The sequence below is a fragment of the Sminthopsis crassicaudata genome, chromosome 1 (assembly GCF_048593235.1).
Source record: "Sminthopsis crassicaudata isolate SCR6 chromosome 1, ASM4859323v1, whole genome shotgun sequence".
In the NCBI taxonomy this organism is placed as follows: Eukaryota; Metazoa; Chordata; class Mammalia; order Dasyuromorphia; family Dasyuridae; genus Sminthopsis; species Sminthopsis crassicaudata.
Genome location: NC_133617.1, coordinates 468,350,763 through 468,375,033, shown reverse-complemented (window position 1 = coordinate 468,375,033; position 24,271 = coordinate 468,350,763). Strand labels below are relative to the sequence as shown.

The window sequence follows — 24,271 nt, the reverse complement described above, 5'->3', positions numbered from 1 at the left end:
AGCAGGGGATCACTAAGAAGGATCTGCTACTGAACTGGCTTCTCTTCTAGTCTGTCGACTCCTTTCTCCAGGGTCAGGGAAGATGATGAGGTGGGAGCTATGGGCTTCTGCTGTCTCTTTGGTTTTCCTCCCTATCCAAGCATTTCCGCAGACAGATATTAAAATCAGCCCAGGTGAGTGTGGACTGGGAGGTCTGCAGAGGGAATAAGTTTCAGCTCTTCCTTTCAGGGCATTTGCAAAGGTCAGATGGATGCAAATTAGATCAACCAGAACTCCTCTCGTTTCAGAGAATGCTCCTGGTTTTTTTCAATGGTTCTTTAAAGCCAGAGTCAGGGCTGGGCTTGCTCAGCTCTGTGACAGTTCCCATTCATAGGGATTATTCTGGACACAAGTCAGCCCAGTCCTAGAGCCCAGTGACATGTTCCAGATGCTAGCTTCAGGGGAGAAAACCGAATGAATGACTGGGCCATTTGAACCCAAGTGATGTAGAGGGAGCGCTACTTTTTCGATTGCAGAGTGATTGCAGAGTTGGGAAACCTCAGGGACTGATGTTCTTGAGAATTAGAGTGGCCAGGCTTCCAGAGGAGAGAGTTCTAGCAGCTGATGATCTGGAGTAGGTTTGCTTAATTTTTACTTCACAGTTTGAAGCAACAAGAAGTTTCAAATTAAGAGATAATGTGGTTTAGTGGAAAGAATATTAGAGTTGTCATCAGGAAAGACCTGAATTCCAATCTTGTCTCTGATACTAGCAAATCATTCAACATCATTGTCTTTACCTGCAAAATAAGTGATAAAACTTATATTAGCTCCCTTATTATATTATTGAGGAAAGTACTTTGCAAATCTTAAAGCACTATACCAATATGACTTGATTTATTATCTTCTATAGTTTATTGAGGAAGTATGGAATGAGGTGACCTCAGACAGATATATGGGAATTCAAGACCTACTTCTGATACATACCGGTTGTGTGACCCTGGACAAGTCTCAAATTAGAAATTTCTACATTAATAGAAGAAATTTCCTTACTAGGAGCTTACTCTGCCAATGAAATTACAGGTCTAGTAATAATAATAATTCTGTTTATTGGACTTAATGTTCATCCTTATGAAGATGATTTATGTCATATGCCAAATGGAAATACCTTGACAAACTATTTTTTATACATTGATTACAAATCTGGGTTCTCAAAATCTATGGTACAGAGGGCAGGACAATGCCAAGTTGGAAAGGGGAAGGGAATAAATACTTATATAATACCTACTATATTCTAAATGTTCTTATAAATATTATTTCCTTAAATGGTCCCCACAATAACCCTGTGAGGTTAGTGGTATTATCCCCATTTTTACAGTTGTGGAAACTGAGGCAAAATGACTTATCACACAGCTCATAACCACCCTATGCTGTTATTATATCCATTTTAGTTGAGGAAACTGAGATTAAGCAACTTTCTCAGGGTCGTACAGCTAAGTGCCTGAAGTTAGATTTAAATTCACATCTGTCTGACTTCATGCTGAATGCTGTATCCAATATATCACCTCCCTGCCTTAAGTAGGAAGGCAAGTTTAAAGTGAGAAGGAAACTACATGTCTCTTCTTGATTAAGTTCCAAGAAATACAAATGCTAGCTATTATTATTATTATCATTCTTATTACATCTTGGTGGTCAGAACATGGCTTTATGTCCTCTAGTTTCAATAAATTTTTGATGGATAAATGAAGGAATGAATGAGAGTTTGGAGAATTTATTGTGAGAGTAAAGGAGGAGAACAGAAAAGAAGAGTAAAATGAGTTTGGCATCAGCCCAGATCTGCCCAGTCTCAGAAGACCCAGAAGACTCCCATATGTCTCTTCCTCTATAGATTCCCTACAGGAAAACATTTCAACAAAGGAAGGGCAACAGGCTATTATTTGGGAGCTCCTTTAAAGATGGATTCCAACACTCTTTTATCCTAGTGTCTTTGGAGAATCTCAGCAAAGGAAAATGGAGCCACCAAAAGCTCCTTATCTCTGGGAGAAAACCAATTCTGGTTTTCTCTTCTTGTCCACAGCTAAGGACAGGGAGTAGTCCTTACAATTGAAGTATTCTTTCCTTCCTTCCTTCCTTCCTTCCTTCCTTCCTTCCTTCCTTCCTTCCTTCCTTCCTTCCTTCCTTCCTTCCTTCCTTCCTTCCTTCCTTCCTTCCTTCCTTCCTTCCTTCCTTCCTTCCTTCTTTCCTTCCTTCCTTCCTTCCTTCCTTCCTTCCTTCCTTCCTTCCTTCCTTCCTTCCTTCCTTCCTTCCTTCCTTCCTTCCTTCCTTCCTTCCTTCCTTCCTTCCTTCCTTCCTTCCTTCCTTCCTTCCCCAGGACTCAACCTGTGATTTGAACGGTATAGAGAAGTCCAGAGTGGGTTAACTCCCTCTATCACTGTAGGTCAGCATCTCTGCAATGTATAGTCTTAGTGTTGCCTGAGCCACTGAGAGGTGGTGACATTCCAGATTCATGGAGCCTTCATGTGTCAGAGACCAGACTTGAATCCAAGTGTCCCTGGTTTCAAGACTGACTTTCTATTCACCCTGTCATGTATAGAAAATAAGGGAACAGGGTCAGATTTGGGGGAAGGCCGTTCTACTTCTAAGCCTCCTCATCACTCTGCCCGGAAGATAGACTCTTTCCCAGTCAATGCTACCGAGTGACCAGGGTCCTATGACTCAGCTATAACTTCAGCCCAGAGCTGGCTTCGAATGGAATCTCAGCGGGGCAGAGACTGCTATGGAAATCGAATCTGCTCCTACCACCTTCTTTTCTCTTTTATTTCTGTGACTGATCTCAGTGGGAGGCAGCAGCAGGTTCCTGAGGCAGTATTTGGCCTTCTGTAGCAAGCAGCTAGATCAAGTGGAAGCTGACAATTTTTTTTTCTTAAAAAAACAAAAAACAACAAAACTCCTCTCACCTTCCCCTTATCCCTGAACAAATTCAAAGCTTGAATTGAATTGAATTCAAACACAACTAGTGAAATCTGTGGATGACTCAATGTATAATATCAGGCTAAAGGCCATGCAGTTTGAGTCCCCTTTGTAAAGGTAGCAGGAAAAATAGTCATAGTTTAATAACAATTGCTTGCATTTACGTATTGCTTTATGATTTTCAAAGCAATTTATAAATGTTGGCTCTTTTGATCCTTCCAACAATCTGGATTTATAGTTGGCTATCTTCCAGAGTCCCTTTCCAGAAGAAAGATATTTTTTTCCCCCCTGATCACTACTACTGAGTAACCAGGGACTTGGAACTCAGCTTAGAACTGATGGGCAGAGTCACCCAGTGAAGTTAGTATACTTAATTTAATTTAATTAACTCTATTTAATTTAGAGGTCAGTCAATTGATGAGCATTTTAAAAATTAAGGTTAAGTGATTTGCTTAGAGAGACACAGCTAGTAAGTATTTAAGTGTCTGAGGCCAAATTTGAACTCAAGTCCTCCTGATTTCAGTGGCAGTGCTCTATCTACTGTGACATCTAAGTGCTTCTAAAAAAATTTCCCCCAATTACATGTAAAAGCAATTTTCAAAATTTCTGAGTCCAAAATTTCAACCTAACCCTCCTCTTTCAGAAAACATGCAATTTGATGTAGATTATTCACTAAGTAGTTATTAAGCACCTACTATATGCCAGACATTGTGCTGAATGAAGGAGATACAAAGAGATGTAAAAGATAGTCCTTATTCTCAAGGAGCTCACAATCTTAACAGAGAAAGCTCAGTCATCCTAGTGAAGCAGACAATATGGCAACTTTAGAGTCAGAGAAATTAGATTCAAATATACTGGGTTCTAATTTACATGGTTAATAATTTCATTACTAAGCTTTCTTGTCTGTAAAATGAGGGGGTTAATTGGATAGCCCCTCCCCAAAGGTCCCTTTCAGATTGAGAGACAGCCTTATGAGATTTCTGGGTTGGGTTATTGTAAATAAGAACTGGGAATCTGAGACATCTGCTTGTCTAATGTATTATTTCTACTTCTCCATCTCTCCCATACATCCTTCTCTCCACTCACATAGCCACTATCTTGGCGCAAACTTCCATCCTTTTTCACATCTCACTTTATCTTGCATCCTGGACCATTAACAGTGCTCTTGATCTTTGACTTGCCACTAGACTACAGTGACTGGAGGAGAGAGTAAGGCTGATGATTTTGAGTAGCTCTGCCTCACTTAAATCCCATTCACCTGAATTTCTTCGGTTTTCTTTTAAAACAAAGGAAAAACAGCAACAACAATCTTGGGAAAGAGAAATAGAAATATTTTTCTTTTGCTACTGGAATCAGAAAAAGGATGAATATTCCTATTTCCTATATGAACACTATGCTTTTCTAAAGTTCATTCCCAAAGATGACAAAATAATAGGAAATGAACTTGGAGTAAATAAGGAGAATCCCTGAGAAAAATGATTTCCTTTGTTTCCTCTAATCTTCCTCAATCCTACACATACACATACACACACACACACACACACACACACACACACGCACGCACGCACACACACACTCCAAACAAAAAACAACAACAACAAAAACCGTGGACTTTGTCCTTGAGTCCTTTAACTAGATGAGCTTTTGCCTTCTTTGGGAGTAGAGTTAGAGCCCAGCCACTCCAACCCCCCATACTATGCTGAGTCAGCTGTACTACCTTTCCCTCTGCCACCTCTTTTTACCTTATCTCTCTTAATTAGAATCTAAGCTTAAGGGCAGAAATGGTCTTACTTGCCTGTATTTATATCTCCAGCACTTAGTAGAGTACTTGGTCCAGAGTATGTAGCTAACAAGTATCTATCTATCTGTCTGTCTATCTATCTATCTATCTATCTATCTATCTATCTATCTATCTATCTACCTACCTAACCCATCTATCTATGAAACTATCTATCTATTTAAAAATCAGTAACAAATTCAAGTCAACATACATTTATAGAATACCTGCTATGGATAGGCTGAAGAACCTGGTTTCAAGGAATGTATAAAGATGTACCCAAATCACTATAACATACAGGCAGAATGAGACAGTTTCAAAGAAGTCCAAACAGATTCTACGATCATCCATGGAGGGAAGGAATACTTCAACTTGAGAAATAGGATGCCTTAAGACCCATTGAGGAGTCGGCTATACCAAAAGGGATGTGCTAGAATAAAATCAGATTAGGAACAAAATGAAAAAATACTGGAAACAAAACAAAAAAATGATTGTCAAATAGAACTAAGATGCCACTGTTAGAGACTCAAAAGGCTCTTTTGCATCTCTGTGCTCTCTCAACTAAGGAGCCTTGAGGAAAAAGGATTAGTGATGACCTGTCACAGCCCTATTTTCCTGCTATATTTAACTGCAGGTATCCATGGGCATCACTTGCTCCCTGAAGCAAATCAAATTAATGGAAGGAAGTGGGGAAAGATGCCCAGAGAAAGGCATATGGAAGTCATAATTCATGTGTCTTGTTCCCTACACCTCATATTTATTTTGAAATGTTCTCCTGGCTCTAAGAATTTAGGGGAAGCCTGACTAGCCACAGGAATAAGATAGTGCCTTCTCAGAAGCTCTTCTTTCATTGAAGGATCTTTTTTAGAGATGTAGTCTTGTCTGCCATAAGATAGAAAAAGATAACTTGGCTTCAAATATAAGTAGACTTGGACAAGTTACTTCAAAGCCTCTAGTTTTTCTTACCTGAAAAATAGAAGTGGGCATTTCCCATCTCATACGGGAAGTGCTTTATGTGCTATGAAGTGCTATCTAAATATGAGTTTATTATTATTGCTAACAAGGAGATATTAAAAGACAATGTAAATAATGTAGTGCAGCCATCCTTGCTAATGGAAAGACCTTACATGTGCAGATAGTTGCAAATAATATATCCATCCTAGATTGTTAGCTTTTTGAGATAGAGATTCCATACCTTATTCACATTTGCATCTCTTTCAGTATTTTTACTCTGGACCTGTGATTTCATTAACTTGGGAACCTGTAGGGCAGAAACTCCCTTCTTTAATATCATTCAGCATTTTATCTGTAATTTGTAACCTTAGAGAGCTGTCCAAGGTAATGAAATAAGTGACTTGTCTCAGATCTCAGAGCTGGCATGAATCAAAGGAAGAACTGAATTAAAAACCCTTGGATTCTGAGGTTGGCTGATCTTCTATCAATAACAATATGTTGCCTTACATCGGACATAGTAGTTATTTAAATGTTAGGTGTTAAAAACATTTACTGGTGCAGCTAGCTGGTACAGAAGACTCCTCTGTCTGAATTCAAATTTGGCTTCAGACACTTACTAGTTGTGTGACCCTGAGCAAGACACTTAACTCTGTTTGCCTCAGTTTCCTCATCAGTAAAAAATGATCTGCAGAAGGAAATGGCAAAACTTTTCAGTTTTGGGTTTTTTTTTTTGCCAAGAAAACCCCACATGGGGTGTCACAATGGGTTGGACACAACTGAAATGATTGAACAACAAAAACAACAACAAATATTATTGAATAGAATTATGTGGAAAACAGTCATGGAATTATATAATGATTTTTTAAAAATTATATGTATGTATATGTGTGTGTGTGTGTGTATATATATATATATATATATATATATATATATATATATATATATATGATGTAAAACTGAAAAGAAGGTTGGAGGTCATATATAGTATTTTTCAACTCAAGACTGGGGACTGATAAAAATATAATTAACATAATATTTTCTGAGGACTGATAAATATATAAAACGTTTGAGCAGCTAAGCCAAACACAAAACAGAGGGTCCTGGAAAAAATGTGACTCAAAGAAGAGAAGAAAGAGAATGAAGAATTGTATTTTTAAGGTTAGAGGTTGTTACTGTTTTTAAAAGAAGGACCATTTCTAATAATTTACCATAGACTAATAATGGTTCTTGGATGAGTGGATGGGAAAAATTGAAGCAAAATCTTTCATTTTCTAGATAAAGAAACTGAAAGTCAGAGAGGTTAAGGAATGTGTTAATTGGTGTAAGATCTCTGATTTTGAATCCAGTATTAAATTTTTTTTACTGCTATTTCTTTTTCCACCCAGTATTACTTTTGCTGCAGCACACTGCCTCTCTCAACTTAAGAAACAAACAGAATAAAACTAACATGATACATTATGAAAGAATATCTTGGATGATATTTTGGGGAGCATTTGGTGGGTGAAAGGATATATTGAAAACTATTTTATAAAATAGGTGTTTATCAACCTCTCTTTTGTGTTCCTTAGTTAAAGAATGTTTTTAATTGGCTTTTCTATTTAACTTAAATTTCCTTCTTCCACTGAAAGTACTAACTTCTTATTTTTTTTTCCCTGAGGCTGGGGTTAAGTGACTTGCCCAGGGTCACACAGGAAAATACTAACTTCTGTTGCTGTTTTCTACCTCTTCCAGTTTTTTCCCTAACCTCTTCCAGTAAATTAACCAGGACTAATTCAAAGGTACTGCTCCATAGATTTTACTTAAACCATTCTCAATTCCTTTCTCTTCTCTATCATACCTTATTTCTCTCTCATATTTTGTCAAAGACCTTACAACCACTAAATGACTATAGTACAGAAGGAAGTGGCAGTGGGGGAAGCTAGTCAAGATTGTTTTAATCTAGAAAGCACTGACCTAGTGTGGCAATTTAGTTCCTTGTGGTTTCCAGTAACTAAAAGGTTTACACGAGAATACAACCAACACATTTTATTTATTCATTTCATAAATTGACATACAAGGTACAGAGTCTTTTTTTCCCTTTTGTTGAGGCAATTGGGGTTAAGTGACTTGCCCAGAGTCATTCGACCAGGAAGTGTTAAGTGTCAAAGACCAAATTTGAACTCAGCCCTGACTTTAGGACTAGTGCTCTATGCACTGTGCCATCTAGCTATCCCTGGTACAGAGTCTTCTTAAAGGTACAGGATTAAATATTAAGAGATTTGGTTCATTGTCCTAGCTCTACCACTAATTAGCTGGATATCATTGGCAAGGCTATTTCCTTCCACTTCAGTTCCCTTGTTATTTTCTTTTCTTATCACATCCTAAAACCACATCAATTACCACATTAATAACAAAAAATATAGAGCCATGGTCCTGTAGTCAAGATGACCTGAGTTCAGATCTGGCTTCAAACACTGGCTGTGCAATCCTGGGCAAGTCACTTAACCTCTATCTGCCTCAGTTTCCTCATCTGTAATATAGAGATAATAATAATAGCACTTACTACCAGGGCTGTTATGAGGATCAAATAAGATACTTGTAAAATACTTAGCACAATATAGTAGACACTATATAAATGCTAACTATTATTATATAAACATATACACACACAATATCTACAACAATAGCTAATGTCTTTATTTTTTTCAATGTAAAGGAGAAGAAACAATCCAAACATTTCCAAATACCTTCTGGTTTTCTTTTTTCTCAAGTCATACCAGAGATGATTCAGACCTATCCATGTCCTCTGTTCTGGATGGAGTATGAAGGTTACTGCTATAGATTCTTCCCACTTAATAAGACCTGGGCTGAGGCTGACCTTTACTGTGCAGAGTTCTCCATTGGAACAAAATCAGCCAAACTGGCTTCCATTCACAGGTAAGCTTAGCAGGAATTTGTTACCTCTTGCTTACCTCTCATGCCTATGACATTCTCCTTTTCTACTTGGAAGAGGTTGAATGAGAGTCTGAGGAGGATAAGTTTTCCAGCTGGAGTTTCTCTTTTGCAATTGAAAATAAATATCCAGTGTAATCTTTTTTATTGAAATCATTTTTTCCACTGTAAGACAAATATTCAGAATGGTAAAAGTGTGTCACTCTGGGAAATTCCTTTAACTTCTCTAAATTGGTTTTCTTATCTGTAAAATGGGGATAATAATAGCACCTATTTCTTATATTCACCTACTTTTAAGTCAAATGAGAAACATATGTAATGTGCTTTGCAAACCGTACAGGACTATACAAGTATTAAAAATAATATTTATTTATTAATTTTTTTGCTAAAGCAATTAGAGTTAAGTGATCACACAGTTAAAAATAATAATTATTAATAGTACTATTAACAAGACACTGACTGAAACTTCCTTTCATCAACCGATATTTTTCCTGTAAAGGTCTCTTTTACAATGAGACATAAGATCTCCTTTTGTATCTAAGGCCATCTCCAGTTATCCTAGAGGAGAAAATGAGGATGGTGTCTTAGCACAGCCCTCCCTCACTCAAATCCAATTCACTTGCATATTAGGTATCATCTCCCTGATGATAATTCATGATCCTTTTCAAAAACAAAGGACAAACACAACAACAACTAAGTAGATCTCAAAAATCTTCATTAAAGAAAAAGATAGTCTTTTGATAAACCAATGGAGATAATCTGAAAGGGGTTAATTACCATGTCTGGATTAAATATGTCTTCATAAGAGTAGATTGTGAACTTCTCGAGAGCAGGGGTTTCTTTTGCCTTCTCTGGTATCACTACCACTTAGCACAGTATCCAGCATATAGTAGACACTTAATAAATGTTCACCAAGTGACTGTTCTAGGTTCAAAATCAACTTTATGAGTAAAAATATGAGTGAATAAATCCAAAGCTATGGCCTTTATCACATGTGCTATGATCTGAACACAATCAATATACTTAATTTGTGGCGTGTAAGAAAGACTGATGACTTTGCAGAGCTCTGTCTTACTTAAATCCAATTCATTTACAATATTACGTCTGTATACCTTTTTGGCACTTCCTTTCTTTGTGGGACAAAGACTTTATGAACAGAATATCATCATCAGATATTTATTAAATGCTTACTCTATGTAGGACATTTGCTAGTCATTTATGATGATACATTTAAAGAAATTGGACATTTAGAGAAGTAGAGTACTGGCTCTGAAGTTGGGAAAACCCATCTTCCTGAGTTCAAATCTGGCTTCAGACACTTACTAGCTGATGACAGTGGGCCAAACACTTAACCCTATTTTCCTCAGTTCCTCATATGTAAAATGAGCTGGAAAAGGAAATGACAAAGCACTCCACTATCTTGGCTAAGAAAATCCCAAATGAGGAAATAATTAGTCAAACATGACTGAAAAGACTGAACAACAACAAAATTCAGAGGAGCATGATGTGTTCTTTGCTCTGAAAGAATTTACAATGGCATTGATGAAACAGGAGCTTTAAACATAGGCAAAGAGAACCCATATTGTAGCCATTTGGGGGAAAATTCTTTAACTTTCTCTTTCCATCTTCAGGATTGAAGGAACTTTGTTTCTTTCCTTCTTCCTCCTCTATGGCATTTATTCCACATATACCTTCACCTTTGGATATTGTTTAAATCAATTAATTATGGTTCTTGCCCTCTTGGAGTTTATAATCAATTTGAACCATACAATAATAACAGTATTCAAAGACCTAAGAGCCTGTTTGTTCAAGCACAGAGACATGCTGTCTTGATATTGATCTTAAAATATCAATCAATTAACAAGTCAAGTCAATAAGCATTTATTAAGCACCTACTATGTGCTATGTGCTGTGCTAAGTATTAGGAATACAAAAAAGCAAAGAATAGCCATCTCTCTCAAGAGTATTCCATTTTAATGGGGGATACAACTTGCTAGTAATTATATAAGTACATGATGTATATTTGCATGTGCACACACATGTAGGCATGCACGCAAGATGAATTAGATGTAATCTCAGAGGGAAGGCAGTAGCATCAAGGGTGACTGGAAAAGTCTTACAGAAGAAGAGATTTTATTTGAAATTTTGAAGGAAACAGAGATGAAGATGGGAAACATTCAAGAAGTGGAGGGCAGCCAGTGAAAATTCATGGAGTTAAGAGATGGAGTATCTGAAGTGAGAAGTAGGAAGGAGGTTTGTAGAGTATGAGAATAAGGTATAAGAAGATTAGAAAGGTAACAATGAGATAGGTTATAAAGTACTTTAAAAGCCAAGGAAGGATTTTTTTTTATTTGATTGTGGAGGAAATAGGGACTAGACTTGGCGATGACGGTAGGGTAGGGAGGGGAACATAGAACTGCAAGTTAGGAAAATCATTCTTGACGGCTGGGTGGAGGCTAGATAAGGGTGGGGACTTGAGAGAGGGAACCCAAGAGGAAAGCTATTGCAGTAGTCCTGATGAAGGCCGTGCTAGAGTGGTAGCAATGATAGAGGAGGGAAGGCAGTGCATGTAAGAGCAATTATGAAGGTGGAATTGACAAGACTTGGCTACAGATTGAATATGGGAGTTGAGGACATCACTGAAATTGTACACCTAGGGCACTGGGAAGATGGTGGTACCCTTGGCAGCAATAAAGAAGTGAGGAAAGAGAAGGGATTTGGGGAGAAATTAATGAGATTAATTTTGTTGTAGAGCAACAAATATTTTGCCTATTATATGCCAGGCACTGTACTAGGTACTGAGGAGATAAACAGACAAAATTGAAACATTTCCTATCCTGAAGAAGTTTATTGGGGAAGACAACATATATAAATATAAGTATATTATATGAATTATATCTAGGGGTGTGCTGGTAAATGTTTAACAATTGGCTCTCTTTTAAAAATGTACACAACACATTTTTTAAGTTTACATTACTGACATGTTCTCCATCACTTAAGTTTAGATAATCAACAAAAAATTAATCAAACATTTGTTACTCAGAAATCAGCAATTGCTACAAATCAATTTTTTGCTATTTTGCTGAATTCTAGATTTAAGAATCTAGTCTCAGACACTTACTGGCTGTGTGACTTTTGACAAGTCACTCTGTATATCTATACACACATAATGTTATGTATGTGTATGTATGTGTGCATATATATATGTATGTGTGTGTGTATATATATATATATATATAGTCATAGATTTTAACTGGTCCTTGAGATAGGAACCAGTTAAACATCAAACATCAAGATGGAGCCGCAGCCAACCTGAGTATTTCATTCCTTCAGGATCTCCGAGTAGCTGGTGCTAGTCAGCCCTTACTTATGTCTTTGTATGGGTGGTTGAAGGAGGATGGTGAGACGCTATGTCTTTCATCTGCATCTGGGAGTGTAGAATAGTTTTTGTACCAACCTAATGACCAGTTTTTTGTTTCCACTTATTTGGCCACTCACATTCATTATATTCCTTGCTATGTGCATTATTGATTTGTCCCTCCTATGGGCATTAATTATTATAAAGCATTTAATCAGCCTGAATAAAATATAATCAAATCAGAAGTATTAGTCACATTCAATATAGACTTTGGCTATGTATTCCATTAGGTCACTGGCCCTGGCCATACTTTATGACAGGAACCCATTTTAGGCTGAAAACCCATTTTAGACTGAAGTCTCAATTCTCTGTTCCAGCATTTACTTGCTTTGCTAAACGCTGGGTTACAGTAGCATAAATTTATCATCTCTTCATGATTATCATAGCTCCCAGTCAAACCAAAGGTGGACTCAGTTATCTCATGTCTGGTTTATAGAACACTACATAAACTTAGAGTTCTTACCTTGGTTGCCTCTACAGAGATGATCAATATATATTGAATACTGCAGGATGCCCTGACAGTAATCATAGACCTTGCTCTGAGTTGGTCTTCTTCTAGCTTTGTCCATATACTCCCAAACAAGTGCTGTTGTGTTTCTCCACAGAAGGAGAATCTGTTGACTGCTACAAGAATTCCTTCAAAAGCAGATGGAATAAGGGGGTGGTGTGAACCATTTTTCCTTCTCTAATTCCCTTGAAAAACCTTGAAAAGCATTGGGGATATCCCTTGTGCAGGTGTGCTCTACCTGGATAAGTGTACCAGTTGGGGGAGTAAAAGCACACCCCCATGCACAACACCCCTACTATAGAGGAATTATTTTGTTAGATTAACTAGATTTTTAAATGGAGATTTATTGCTCAATGCTTCAGTAGACCTTCTAATCTCATCAGCACTCCCTGAGCACTGAGCACTCCCATCTTGCTCCCCCCAAAATTTTCTCACTTCTTAAGTCTGTTGACCCTTATCCATGTCTTTCTTCAAATTCCCTATAGAAGTTCCACATAACATACTTTGATTTAAAAAATAATTGAAGCAAGCAATGCAATACTTGCTCTGTCCATCTGTTATCACTTCCTCTCAATATATTACTAACCCACTTCTTTTTTCTGGTCATACAGACAAGATTCTACCATCTGCCTTGATGCTTCCACTGGCCCTTCTCCTGAACCTTTTCCAAATTGAGCCCAAGGGCTTCCCTAGAACCGGAATCAGCTTTCATATTCCAGCTTCCATTGGTCCTTCTCAAGGCCTTCTCCAGGTAGCAGGGAGCCTTCTCCAAAGCTGGCTGACTGGCCTTGGGATAAGATCTTCTTTTCCTCCCAACCCTCAAGGTCTTCTCCAACTTAGACCCTCCTTCTCTCCCAACCATGACAACTTCCTGATCATACATTTTCCTGGGCTCTGGGTTTCTCAGCCTTCACAGGATACATCCCCAACCTCTAGGAAGTTGAATTCTGAAGCAAGATCTTAAGCAGCCTGATTACATGGGTCTCTCATTAGCTCTCTCTCCAAAAACTATTGCTCCATTTGAACCATGTTCCTCAATGGTTTTCATTGGTAACTACCACTAACTTATACTTGCCCCATTCTGTGAGTCTGAACCACTGACTACTACTGTACGCCCACACACTCCCATTTCTTATTGCCTGTTCCTTTACTCCTATCCACCTCATGATAGTCTTTCTAAAGTCTCAATCCAGATCTATCCAATCCTCCCACTGTGCCTCAGGGAATGCTTGTTCCAAAATTTAACATTTTCTTCTCATTTTGAACCTCTTCTTCTCTTGCTCCTTCCACCTTCTGACATTCAGTGAGACCTGACTCCCTCCAGATAACACTGCTTTCTTTAATACCCTTTCTAGTACTGGATATGCTTTCTTTCATAGTTCCTGAATCACTGATCATAGTGGTTGAGTCAGGATGTTTCATTGCCACTTCTAGATTCTTTTTCCACCACCATCACTAAGCAACATCTCCTCTTCTGAGGGTCATTCTATACAATTCTGTTTTCCAATCCAGATCCTGGTGGCCATTATCCATTGGTTCTCAGAACATTTTCTTTTCTTCCTCAGTGAGTTCAGTGACTAATTTAATCATTTTTCTACTCCAACTCCTGACCTCATGCTCAGGGATCTCAGTATGTATTGCTATTCCTCAAATACCCTAACTTCCCAGTTTTTCAATCTGCTTAATACCATGACATATTTCTCTACTTTACCTCAGCTACATAAGAGATGGTCATAACTTCAATCCCATGACATACATGTTCCACCTGCAAGTTCGTGAACTCTGGAATATCTTTATTTGATGATAATATTTTATCATTCTCTTTTTGTGAGACTTACATTCTTTTCAGCCTTTCGTTCTCTTCTAGGTTTTCTTTATTGGTTACACTTTTCTCCCTTCCCTATCCAGAACCTCCAGTGAATCAATTCAGCTTTACACTCTCTTCTACTATTTTTCTGTCCAATTGATGACAATTAGACAATCCTTATACAATTCCAGATGTAGGCAATATTTTTCTTTTCTTTGGCATATCAGATGAATCATAGGATCATAGAATTTTACACTAGATCTAATTGCTACTATAACAAAACTGACAAATGATCATCCTGTCTCCTCTTGAAGATCATTAATAAGGGAGAAATCTATTAACCAATGGAGTAGCTTCTTCTGCTTTTGGACAACTCTAATTATTAGCAAGTTTTTCTTGACAGCAAGTCTAAATTTGCCTCTTTGTTACTTAAGCATGATAATACTAATACAACAACAACTACTACTAATACTTAGCATTTATACAATATTTTAAGTTTGCAAGGTGCTTTATAAATATTTTATTTTATATTTACAACAATCCTCTCCTTTGGGTGTTCTTCAATTTGACAATGTCCTTCCTAAATTGTAGCACCAGTGAAACACAATACTTCAGATGCCTACAGCAGAGTATAAAGAGATTCCATCCTGGAAGTGAAGATAGTGTTAAGGCTCCCAATATCACATCCTACTTTTCTTCATTGTCACACTATAATACTCTTTCATATTTAATTTTCGGTCTACCAAAACCCCCAACTCTTTTTAATACAACAATAATAATAACTACTATTTTTGTTGTGCCTACTAAGTGCTAAGCACCTGGATATGCTTTCTCTCATTTGCTTTACAAATATTATCTCATGTTCTTACAACAACTCTAGAAGGTAGGTTGCTATTATCATCTAATATTCTGGTTGAGAAAACTAAGGGAGACAGAGGTTGTCATCTGTCCAAGATCACACAGTATCTGAGATCAAATCTGATCTAATTCTAGGCCCAGTACTCAATCCAACAGAAGAAAGTCCTCCCCCACTCCCATTTTATTTTACTACTTTATTTACTTTATTTTTAGCTCAAGCGTAAGATTTTTACATTTAGTCCTATTGATAAATTAGGACAAATGGATGAATATTTCTGTTGTAAATGGGTTTTATTCTGTCACTCTGAATTCCCTACCTGCCTCCAAAGTATTGGAGAATTGGAGGAGTTCTCATTAGTACTTCCCAGGATGAAAGTCCCAGCAGCATCCTGTTCCTCTCTTCCCTACACACACACACACACACACACACACACACAATAATGCATACAGAAAACTGAAGCAAAACTGAAGATCCTCTCCCTACAAAGAAGAAAAATCCTATTAATTTAGCTAAAAATATACAGGCTCTTTGGACCCCCATTTTATCCCTAAGGAAAGCAGAGAACTTCCTGTTACAGCAGAATTAAATCTGAGTCATTTCCATAAGAGCTTTGCAGAAGGTGCAATGAGTGTGTCAAGACACCTTCAATGACAGTTTTTCAAGAAGAGACAGAAGAAAATGGATTGATGCAGTATTATTTTCTTTTTTTTCTTTCTTTTTTCTTTTTCTTTTCTTTTTTTTTCTTTTATTTACAATTTTTTGACAGTATATATGCATGAGTAATTTTTTTTTTTATAACATTATCCCTTGTATTCATTTTTCCAAATTATCCCCTCCCTCCCTCTACTCTCTTCCCTTGATGACAGGCAATCCCATACATTTTACATATGTTACAATATAATCTAGATATAATATATGTGTGTAAATACCATTTTCTTGTTGCACATTAAGTATTAGATTCCAAAGGTGTAAGTAACCTGGGTAGATAGCCAGTAGTGCTAACAATTTACATTCACTTCCCAGTGTTCCTTCTCTGGGTGTAGTTATTTCTGTCCATCATTGATCAGCTGGAAGTGAGTTGGTTTTTCTTTATGTTGAAGATATCCACTTCCATCAGAATACATCTTCATACAGCATTGAAGTGTACAGCGATCTTCTGGTTCTGCTCATTTCACTCAGCATCAGTTGATGTAAGTCTCTCCAAGCCTCTCTGTATTCCTCCGATGTAGTATTATTTTCATACATGGAGGAAGAAGGGAAGTTGTCTTACCCATAGGTACAATTTAACAATTATCATAACAATAATATTAATAGCTGACAAATTTATATAGCGCTTTAAAGGTTGCAAATTCCATGAACTCATTTGAGCCTTACAACAGCCTTGTGAGGTGAGTAATATGGGTGCTTTTTTTTTTTTTTTGCCATTTACAAATGAAGGAACTGAGGCTCACAGAGTTTAAGTGATTTTACTTATGTTGATATCACAGATGGGATCTGAGCCCAGGTCCACTTGACTTCAAATTCATCATGATTATCAATTATAAAAAAGAAAAGAGATGATCTTATCACCACTGCTACCCACATTAGGAAAGGCATGAGTCTTCTTGTTCTAAGAGCTGTACATTAAATAATAAAAGAAAGCAAACTTAACTATGTATCTTCTCTATCTCCAGCCCCACCATTCATTAAAATCCATTAGAATCTGTTTGTATAGGGTCTGTCTCCACTCTAGTCCATTCTCCACACAATCACCAAAGCATTTTTCCTAATGCATAAGTCTGACCTTGTCACTCTTATTCAATAAACTTCAATAACTCCCTATTACCTCTAGGAGGTTTGCTTTCCATTATCTGGTTCCTTCCCATTTTTTCAATCTTTTAACTCACTGATTCCCTTCATACTCTCTATAGTCCAGCCATTCTGATCTACTTGCCCTTCCTCACATACAACTCTTCATTTCCATGCCTTTGCACTGTCTGTTTGGAATTTTCTCCTTCCACTCTAGGGTCTCTGAGTTTCTTTAAGATTTAAATCAAATGCCACCTCTTCCTAAAGTTCTTTCCCTAGTTTCTTTTGCCTTTTCCTCTAAGGCTACCTTCTCTCTATTCTATATTTTTACTGCATGTATAAATTTCTGTATTATGTTGTTTTTCCCTTTAGAATTTAAGCTCCTTGAGGACAGGGACTGTTTTTGCTTTTTCTTTGTATTTATAAGCACCATAAGTAGAGTGCCCAGCACATAGTTAATGCTTAATAAATGCTAACTGATTGATCAATTGACTGGAAAATGTTAACATAACACAATGTTATCCTTCACAGTTGGGAGGAGAATGTCTTTGTACATGATCTTGTAAACAGCTGTGTGCCAGGGATACCAACAGACATCTGGATGGGACTTCATGACAGAAGACAGGTGAGAAGAATAGTAGCTCATTTACTGAGACCATACATTCATTGAAAGTCTAATTTGTGAATAATGATTTGAATGCATAGAAGGGTGTGGTTCTTTTTCTGTCATTTTAATAAAAATCTTAACCTAGGATTGACGATTGTAACCCAAATCCCAAGACCCATTGGTATGGGACTCTGTCTTCATTGGTAGAGATTAATTCCCTGTATCTTCATGAGGATGCTGTCAAATCCACCCTACTTCTGGTGCAAGCACAGGATGTTTTTCTCCATCAGTGAGGTGAGAGTTCTATCCCAATGGACTTTGGGACTAGGGTTATACCCTTTTGAACTTCATAGACCTAGAACATTGTTCTAACCATAGAAATATAGAATTTTAAAATTGGAAGAATTCTTAGAGACCTGACCCTTGTCAGAAACTTGAAATTCCTCTATAGCAATCCTGACAAATTCCCATTCACTTTCTACTTAAAGATCTTTGGTTTCAAGAAATTCATGACTTTCCAAGGCAACTTATTCCATTTTCAGACAGCTCTAACTTTGAAAATGACTTCCTTACACTCAACTTAAGCTCTATAATCTCATCATTGTAATGATAGCATAATAATAATAGTTTTTTTTTTAGCACTTTAAGATTTACAAAGTGTTTTGCAAATATTATCTCATTTGATCTTCACAACAGCTCTGGAAGATAATTACTATTATTATCTCCATTACAGATGAGGAAATATAGATCAAGGGCAAGGTCACACAACTGGTAATTATTAAAGGCAGGATTTCAATTCAGACCTTTCTGACCTCAGGTCCAGCACTCTATTCATTATACCACCTCACGTATAATTGTGAATGTTCCTATTTTTAAAAATACATATTGAAATCCTTAAGTTATCTACTTCAGTGAATCCATTATTTGCTGGGTAACTGCCTTAATTTCTCTTGAAAAACTCAGGGTAACAGTGAAATGTATGGACTGCCTATTGGTGAGTCTAAATTATGTGACCAGTTAATCTTATTTTTTGATCATACATTTCTCTGACATTTCCTTTCTTTCGATCCTTTTTTTTTTTTTGGTTCTTTCTTTGTTGTTCTGTTTTTAACTAAAATTTGCTTCATTTCAACCCCGGATTCTCTTTGAAGGCAAACAGAATAAATGAAAAAAGAAAGTCCTTACTTATGAAAGAAGGTTCCTGTTCTATAAACATTTCCAGCCTTGTCTAATTCTCACCTCTGCATACTAAAATCTATGCACAGATATAAATAATGTTCAGGTCTGTGCCATGTATTATAAAAAATGCTTGATCTTCTTGCGCCTCATTTTTTCCCTGGCCTCTGTATATATAAAACAGGAAGGTCAGTTTGAATGGACAGATGGCACATCCTATGACTACAACTACTGGGATGGAAACCAGCCAGATGATGGCATCCATTCTGCCCTTGAGGAGGAGGACTGTGTTCAGATCTGGTACCGACATAACAGTGGTAAGTGCTTTCAGATGGTGAACAGGATTATAATTAGACAAGAGAAGAGAACCTAGCATTGAGGAGAGATGAAGTGTTGAAGCGAGATCAGAAGGCTCAACATTAGATTAATGGGACTGGAGGGAATAGTCACTTTCTCTTCCAAAACAAATCTAATGAAGACTTTCTGAAGAAGAACCAGGAGAGGGCCTATGGGAAAATGATATCAGAGTTTGACTTGCCAAACTCTGAAATGTATTACTACTCTAATGATACCAAGGAAATTCAGCAATGAGACCAGAATACTAATTGTTGCTAACTTTGAGGATTCACCAGCATCTCCCAAATTAGAGCAGCCTTTAGCCAGTAGACAAAAATGGGAAGAAACACAATTTCTGGGTTATTGTTTATTAGCATGGTCCCTGTGAGGCTCTTTGCCTTAAGAAGTAATTATAGAGTAAACCAAGTAAGATATGTTGGAAAAAGAATAATGTGGTTTGGGGCCTCTGCTATTCCTGGATGGAGATCCTGTGTGTTTTCCTGGAGTTGTGTGCTGGACTGGGCTGTTAATAAACTCTCTGGAGTCTTTAGAGCACACATCATAGGAGAATTTTGCAGAGATGAATATATGATGACCAGAAGGTCAGCAATAGCTGCATTCCTGAGAGTCCATTCCAGATCCTTCTCTATTCTTTCAGTTGTACATTAAGTCAGAGGTCCCTTACAGTTAGAGTTCTTAGGATCCTGGCTGTCTATCAGCCCTATATTCCTCCTACAACACAGTAGGTTGATGGAAAATATTTGCTTCAATCACATTTTTACTTTGGCTGTAGATGCCTCATTTGGTGTTGAATATGTTCATTAGATATATGGAAGTGAGGAGAAATAACTTCAATGGCCTATTCTTTCACTCCCTACTTATGAACTTCCACATAAAGCTCTCAGGGGCCAGAAAAAACTTGTGGAAGAAAGTAATCACCAACAGGGACAAATTATACAAGGAGAAACAAATGGAGGAAAGGTTGATTCTTTAAATTACAGCAATCATTGGTGGTCTGGCCATATACTAGTCAACAACCTAGAAAATTTTGATAAAAATAGTAACTGCTAACATGGAAAAGGAAGCAAATACTAGTAAAAGAGATCTGAGATAGCCTACAAGAGGAGGTAAAAGAAGGAGAAAGGAGGTAGGAACGAATATTCACAGGAGAGAAACTTGAGTCTGGACCCAGAGAGATTAATATATACTAACAGTAAGAGAGTCCAAAAATTCAAGAAAATAGGGTCTTGAGAAAGAGAGAGACAAAGATAGAGACAGAGAGACAGAGAGAGAAAGACTCTATTCAAATAAAATAGTGTATTTCAATAAATAAACATGTCCTAACAGCCTATGCAATTATTTCTAGTGGGTCAAAATGGTCACAGAAAGTTTTATAGCCATCAGTAAGACCAGCTGATGTTTAGATCATTTGATTAAGCTGATATTAGGTTATCCTAAACATTTTATACTAGGGCAAGGGTCCTCAACCATTTTTGGGAGGTTGTAGATCCCTTTGAATGTCTAGTGAAGTCTCTGAACTCCTTCTCAGAAGAATGATTGTTGCCTATATTCATTCTAAATTCCACTTAGAAGGTAATGATAATAAAGATGTAATTTTTCCCCATCCAAGTTCACATTCTGCTAGGGTCTATCTGTGGATGTGGATCTTCAATGAAAAACTCAAGGGCTATAGAAAATTTAAGTATAATATATGGTCCCCATCCTCAAAGTATTTATAACCTAATTTTAAAAATAGAGCAATGTGGGGCAGCTAGATGGTGCAGTGACAGAGCACCAGCCCTGAAGTCAGGAGGACCTGAGTTCAAATCTGGTCTCAGACACTTGAACATTTCCCAGCTGTGTGACTCTGGGCAAGTCACTTAATCCCAATTGCTTCAGCAAAAAAAAAAAAATATATATATATATATATATATATTTATTAATATATACTAATATATACTAATTATATATATACTAATATATACTAAATATATATATATACATACATATATATATGTATGTGTATATATATATATATATATATATATATATATATATATATATATATATATATATAAAAAGAGAGCAATGTATGTTCATGAAAAACTAAAGAATGAGCCAGGCAAGATAGTGTAAAATAAAAAATCAAGAGATGCAGTACAGATTGTTAGTGTAAAATGGAATTTAGCAGGAGGAAAACTTAATGGAGGTAGGAAGTCAGGAAAGGCTTTGGAAGAAAGTAGGGCTTCATATGGACTTGGATGATGGGTAGCATTTGGATTGGAATCCATAGGAAGATAACAACACTAGTGGTTGTAATAATTGGGAATTTTGGGGAAGGTGAGCAAAACTCCTCTAATTCCCTAAAAACATTGACCCAGAGATGTTAAGTGACTCTTGTAAAGACACACAGCACTGATTTGGGGGGGGGGTGTGAAAAACATTCCATCTGCCTATGAGTGAAAAATTGACATTATGTTCCAAAACAATAAGGGTTGGCTAAGAACTTTTGCCAGGCCCATAGAGGGTTAAGATAAAGAGATATAAAGGAAAGAATACAGGGTTGGGGTGTTCCCAATTCAGACATTAAACTGCTCCATGACTTTGCTCAAATCACTTAAATTTGTGATGCTTCAGATCTTCAATGAATACATCCTAACCCTGAAATCGTATTGTTATCAAAATCAAAATAAAAAGATGTAAAAAAAATTTTTTAGAAAGTTAAGAGACCTTGTGCAATGACAATTATTAACAATTAAAATATGTTCCCTTTTCTGTGGTGAAAAGAAACAGTGAGAGAGACAGACAGACTGACAGAGACAGACACACACATACACAAACACATACAAAGAGATAAAGAGACAGACAGAAACAGAGAGACACAGACACAGAGACAGAGAGAGAAAGAAACATTCACAAACACAGACAGAGCATTTGAAAGGAGAGGCAGAGACAGAGAGAAACAGAGACAAGGAGACAAAGACATAGGCACAGACAGACACAGAGACAGTGAAAGGGGAGAGACAGAGTCAGAGAGTGTGAAAGGAGAGAGAGACATAGAGAAAGAAAAAGAAAGAGACAGAGAGACTGAAAGGAGAGAGAGATATACACATACACACAGAGACAGAGAGAGACAGAAAGAGAAAGAGACCGAGAGAAAGAGAGAGAGGCAAAAGAGAGAAAGACACAGGAAAAGGGAAATAGGGAGAGAGGGAGAGAGAGAGGGAGGAGAGGGGTAAGAGAGGGAGACAGAGAGAGAGAGAAGGGAGAGCACATTCATTAAAAATATGCCATGTGCCAGGTCAAGCACTGGGAGTACAAATAGAAGCAAAAAGAAAAGACAATCTTTATTGTCAAGAGGCTTTCATCCTAATTGGAGGGAGGGGATTGGAACAGAGACAAGCAGGGAAAATCTGGAGAGCCACAAAACTCTCTGTGTCTGGACATTTCCTCAAAGGGAGCAAGAACTCCCATGTGGAAGGAGGGGCTGCCCCCAGAGGCAGAGGATCTCCGGTATGAAAAGGCAGTTAGGAAAAGGCTGGAGAGTCAAGAGGGGACCTATGAGAGGAATGTGTGGCTGAGTGACCCACCTAAGTCAGTTCTTATCTTGAGTTGGTTGGGAGGATTTTGATGCCAGAGGGCAAACCTTAACCCAGATTTTTTGTCCTGTCCTTCTTCCACAGCCCTGAGATCTTGGAATGATAATGCCTGCAGCCAGAAATTCCCATTTGTGTGCAAGATCCCATCCAGGACAATCAATTGACCAACTTTCTCCGCCAGAAATGATCTAGTTCTTTCTTGTAGATGTGTCTGGTGCAATATTGATGCTCTGTACAAATTAGACCACCAGTGAAAGCAATTCCCACAGACCTTTTCTGGAATCAATCAGACATGGGACCGTAGCCAAGTAATTTTTTCCCCTCAGTTTCTTCCTTTGTAAAATGAGTAGGCTGGGCCAGATAATATGGAAGGCACCTTCCAGCACCGAATTTCTCTAATTTTCTCTCTTTCTGTGCTCATCAAAAACTTGCTCCAAATCTCTCTCCCCCCCAAGCTGTGGTGGCTCCTGGTGGCAAATGTAGAATAACAAAAAACAGCCAAAATTAAAGGGTGAGGAAGGAGTTGGGAAGGGAGAGCCGTGGCTAAAAACAACTCCACGTCTCCATCTGGAGTTTGTAAAGTTGAAAAGGAGGACTCGTTAACCTTTTAGTCCAATTAAAACAATGACCCAAAAAGGTGTAGGGCTGACAGAATCTGGAACACCTTCTGGCAGGGAGAGGAATCGGGCAGCAGTGATTTCTCAAGTGAACAAGGCTGTGTTTACTGCTGGAGTTTCAATACTCTGAGGTTCATTTGCATATATGGTGTAGGGAACATTGCTTTGTTTCCCATGAAAGTGAGAAAGCTAAATTGCAGAAAGTTGGAGAGAAAGTGTCTTATCAGGAGAACACTGGGAACTGAAAAGAGAAATGCAAAAATTCTGGAAACATTGAATCATACCATTGGTCCCATCTAGCCCAACCTCTCATTTTACAGAGGAAGAAACTGAGGCAGGAGCCACAAAATAATGCTCCCGAGGTGGCGCATCCTTCTGACTCCTACTTTAGTGCCATTCCTGTATTATCTATCCTCCATTTCTGAAGAAGCAAATGGTGTCTGCAATCATTTGTGGTTCTATTGGGTGGGTTTTGTGGGGGAGGTGCTTTTGAATTCTGTGAAGTCATAAAATTCCTATGCTTGCTTAAATGATCTCCCCTTAAATAAAATAAGCATGCACTCCTTTGGGTTTACGAGACCATTTACTTACTTTATCCAGCATGGCTCTAAGTGATGGGATTCCCTGATGATTTTGTTGTCTTTTAGCAAGATGGATCAATGCTGATGGAAATATTAAGTCATTTGGTGAAGATTATAGAGCACAGGGAGAAGGAACATTTCTCTACAAAGCAGCTGACTGAGATGATTGAGATTGAAGTCTAAATTTCTTTTGAAATTTATTGCTTTAGTGTAAAATTGGAGTGTCCAAGTCCTAGACACCATATTCCAAGACACCCAGGGTCATTGTTTTTTCTTTTTGCCATAGAAAAATGAATGCTATTATTAATAATTATCTTGTACATGCTAATTTTGCATCCTTTTTTCCCCTCTCTCTTTCTTTCCCTCC

At 37.5% G+C, this 24,271-nt stretch overlaps 1 protein-coding gene across 1 annotated transcript; it reads left to right on the top strand.

Annotated features, from left to right (window-relative positions):
* CLEC19A (C-type lectin domain containing 19A) lies at positions 1 to 23,878 on the top strand. The gene is made up of 5 exons (XM_074287492.1): positions 1 to 173; positions 8,428 to 8,593; positions 17,520 to 17,613; positions 18,956 to 19,088; positions 22,791 to 23,878. The coding sequence occupies exons 1-5, from the start codon at positions 83 to 85 to the stop codon at positions 22,868 to 22,870; spliced, it is 564 nt and encodes a 187-aa protein (XP_074143593.1). The 5' UTR covers positions 1 to 82; the 3' UTR covers positions 22,871 to 23,878.
* The last annotated feature ends 393 nt before the right edge of the window (positions 23,879 to 24,271 follow it).

Excerpts from the sequence above, each read along its gene's own strand:
- CLEC19A (XM_074287492.1), top strand. The coding sequence starts at position 83 with ATGATGAGGTGGGAGCTATGGGCTTCTGCTGTCTCTTTGGTTTTCCTC. Across the intron at positions 174-8,427 it reads AGATATTAAAATCAGCCCAG|TCATACCAGAGATGATTCAG; the intron begins GTGAGTGTGGAC and ends TTTTTTCTCAAG. Across the intron at positions 17,614-18,955 it reads GACTTCATGACAGAAGACAG|GAAGGTCAGTTTGAATGGAC; the intron begins GTGAGAAGAATA and ends TATATAAAACAG.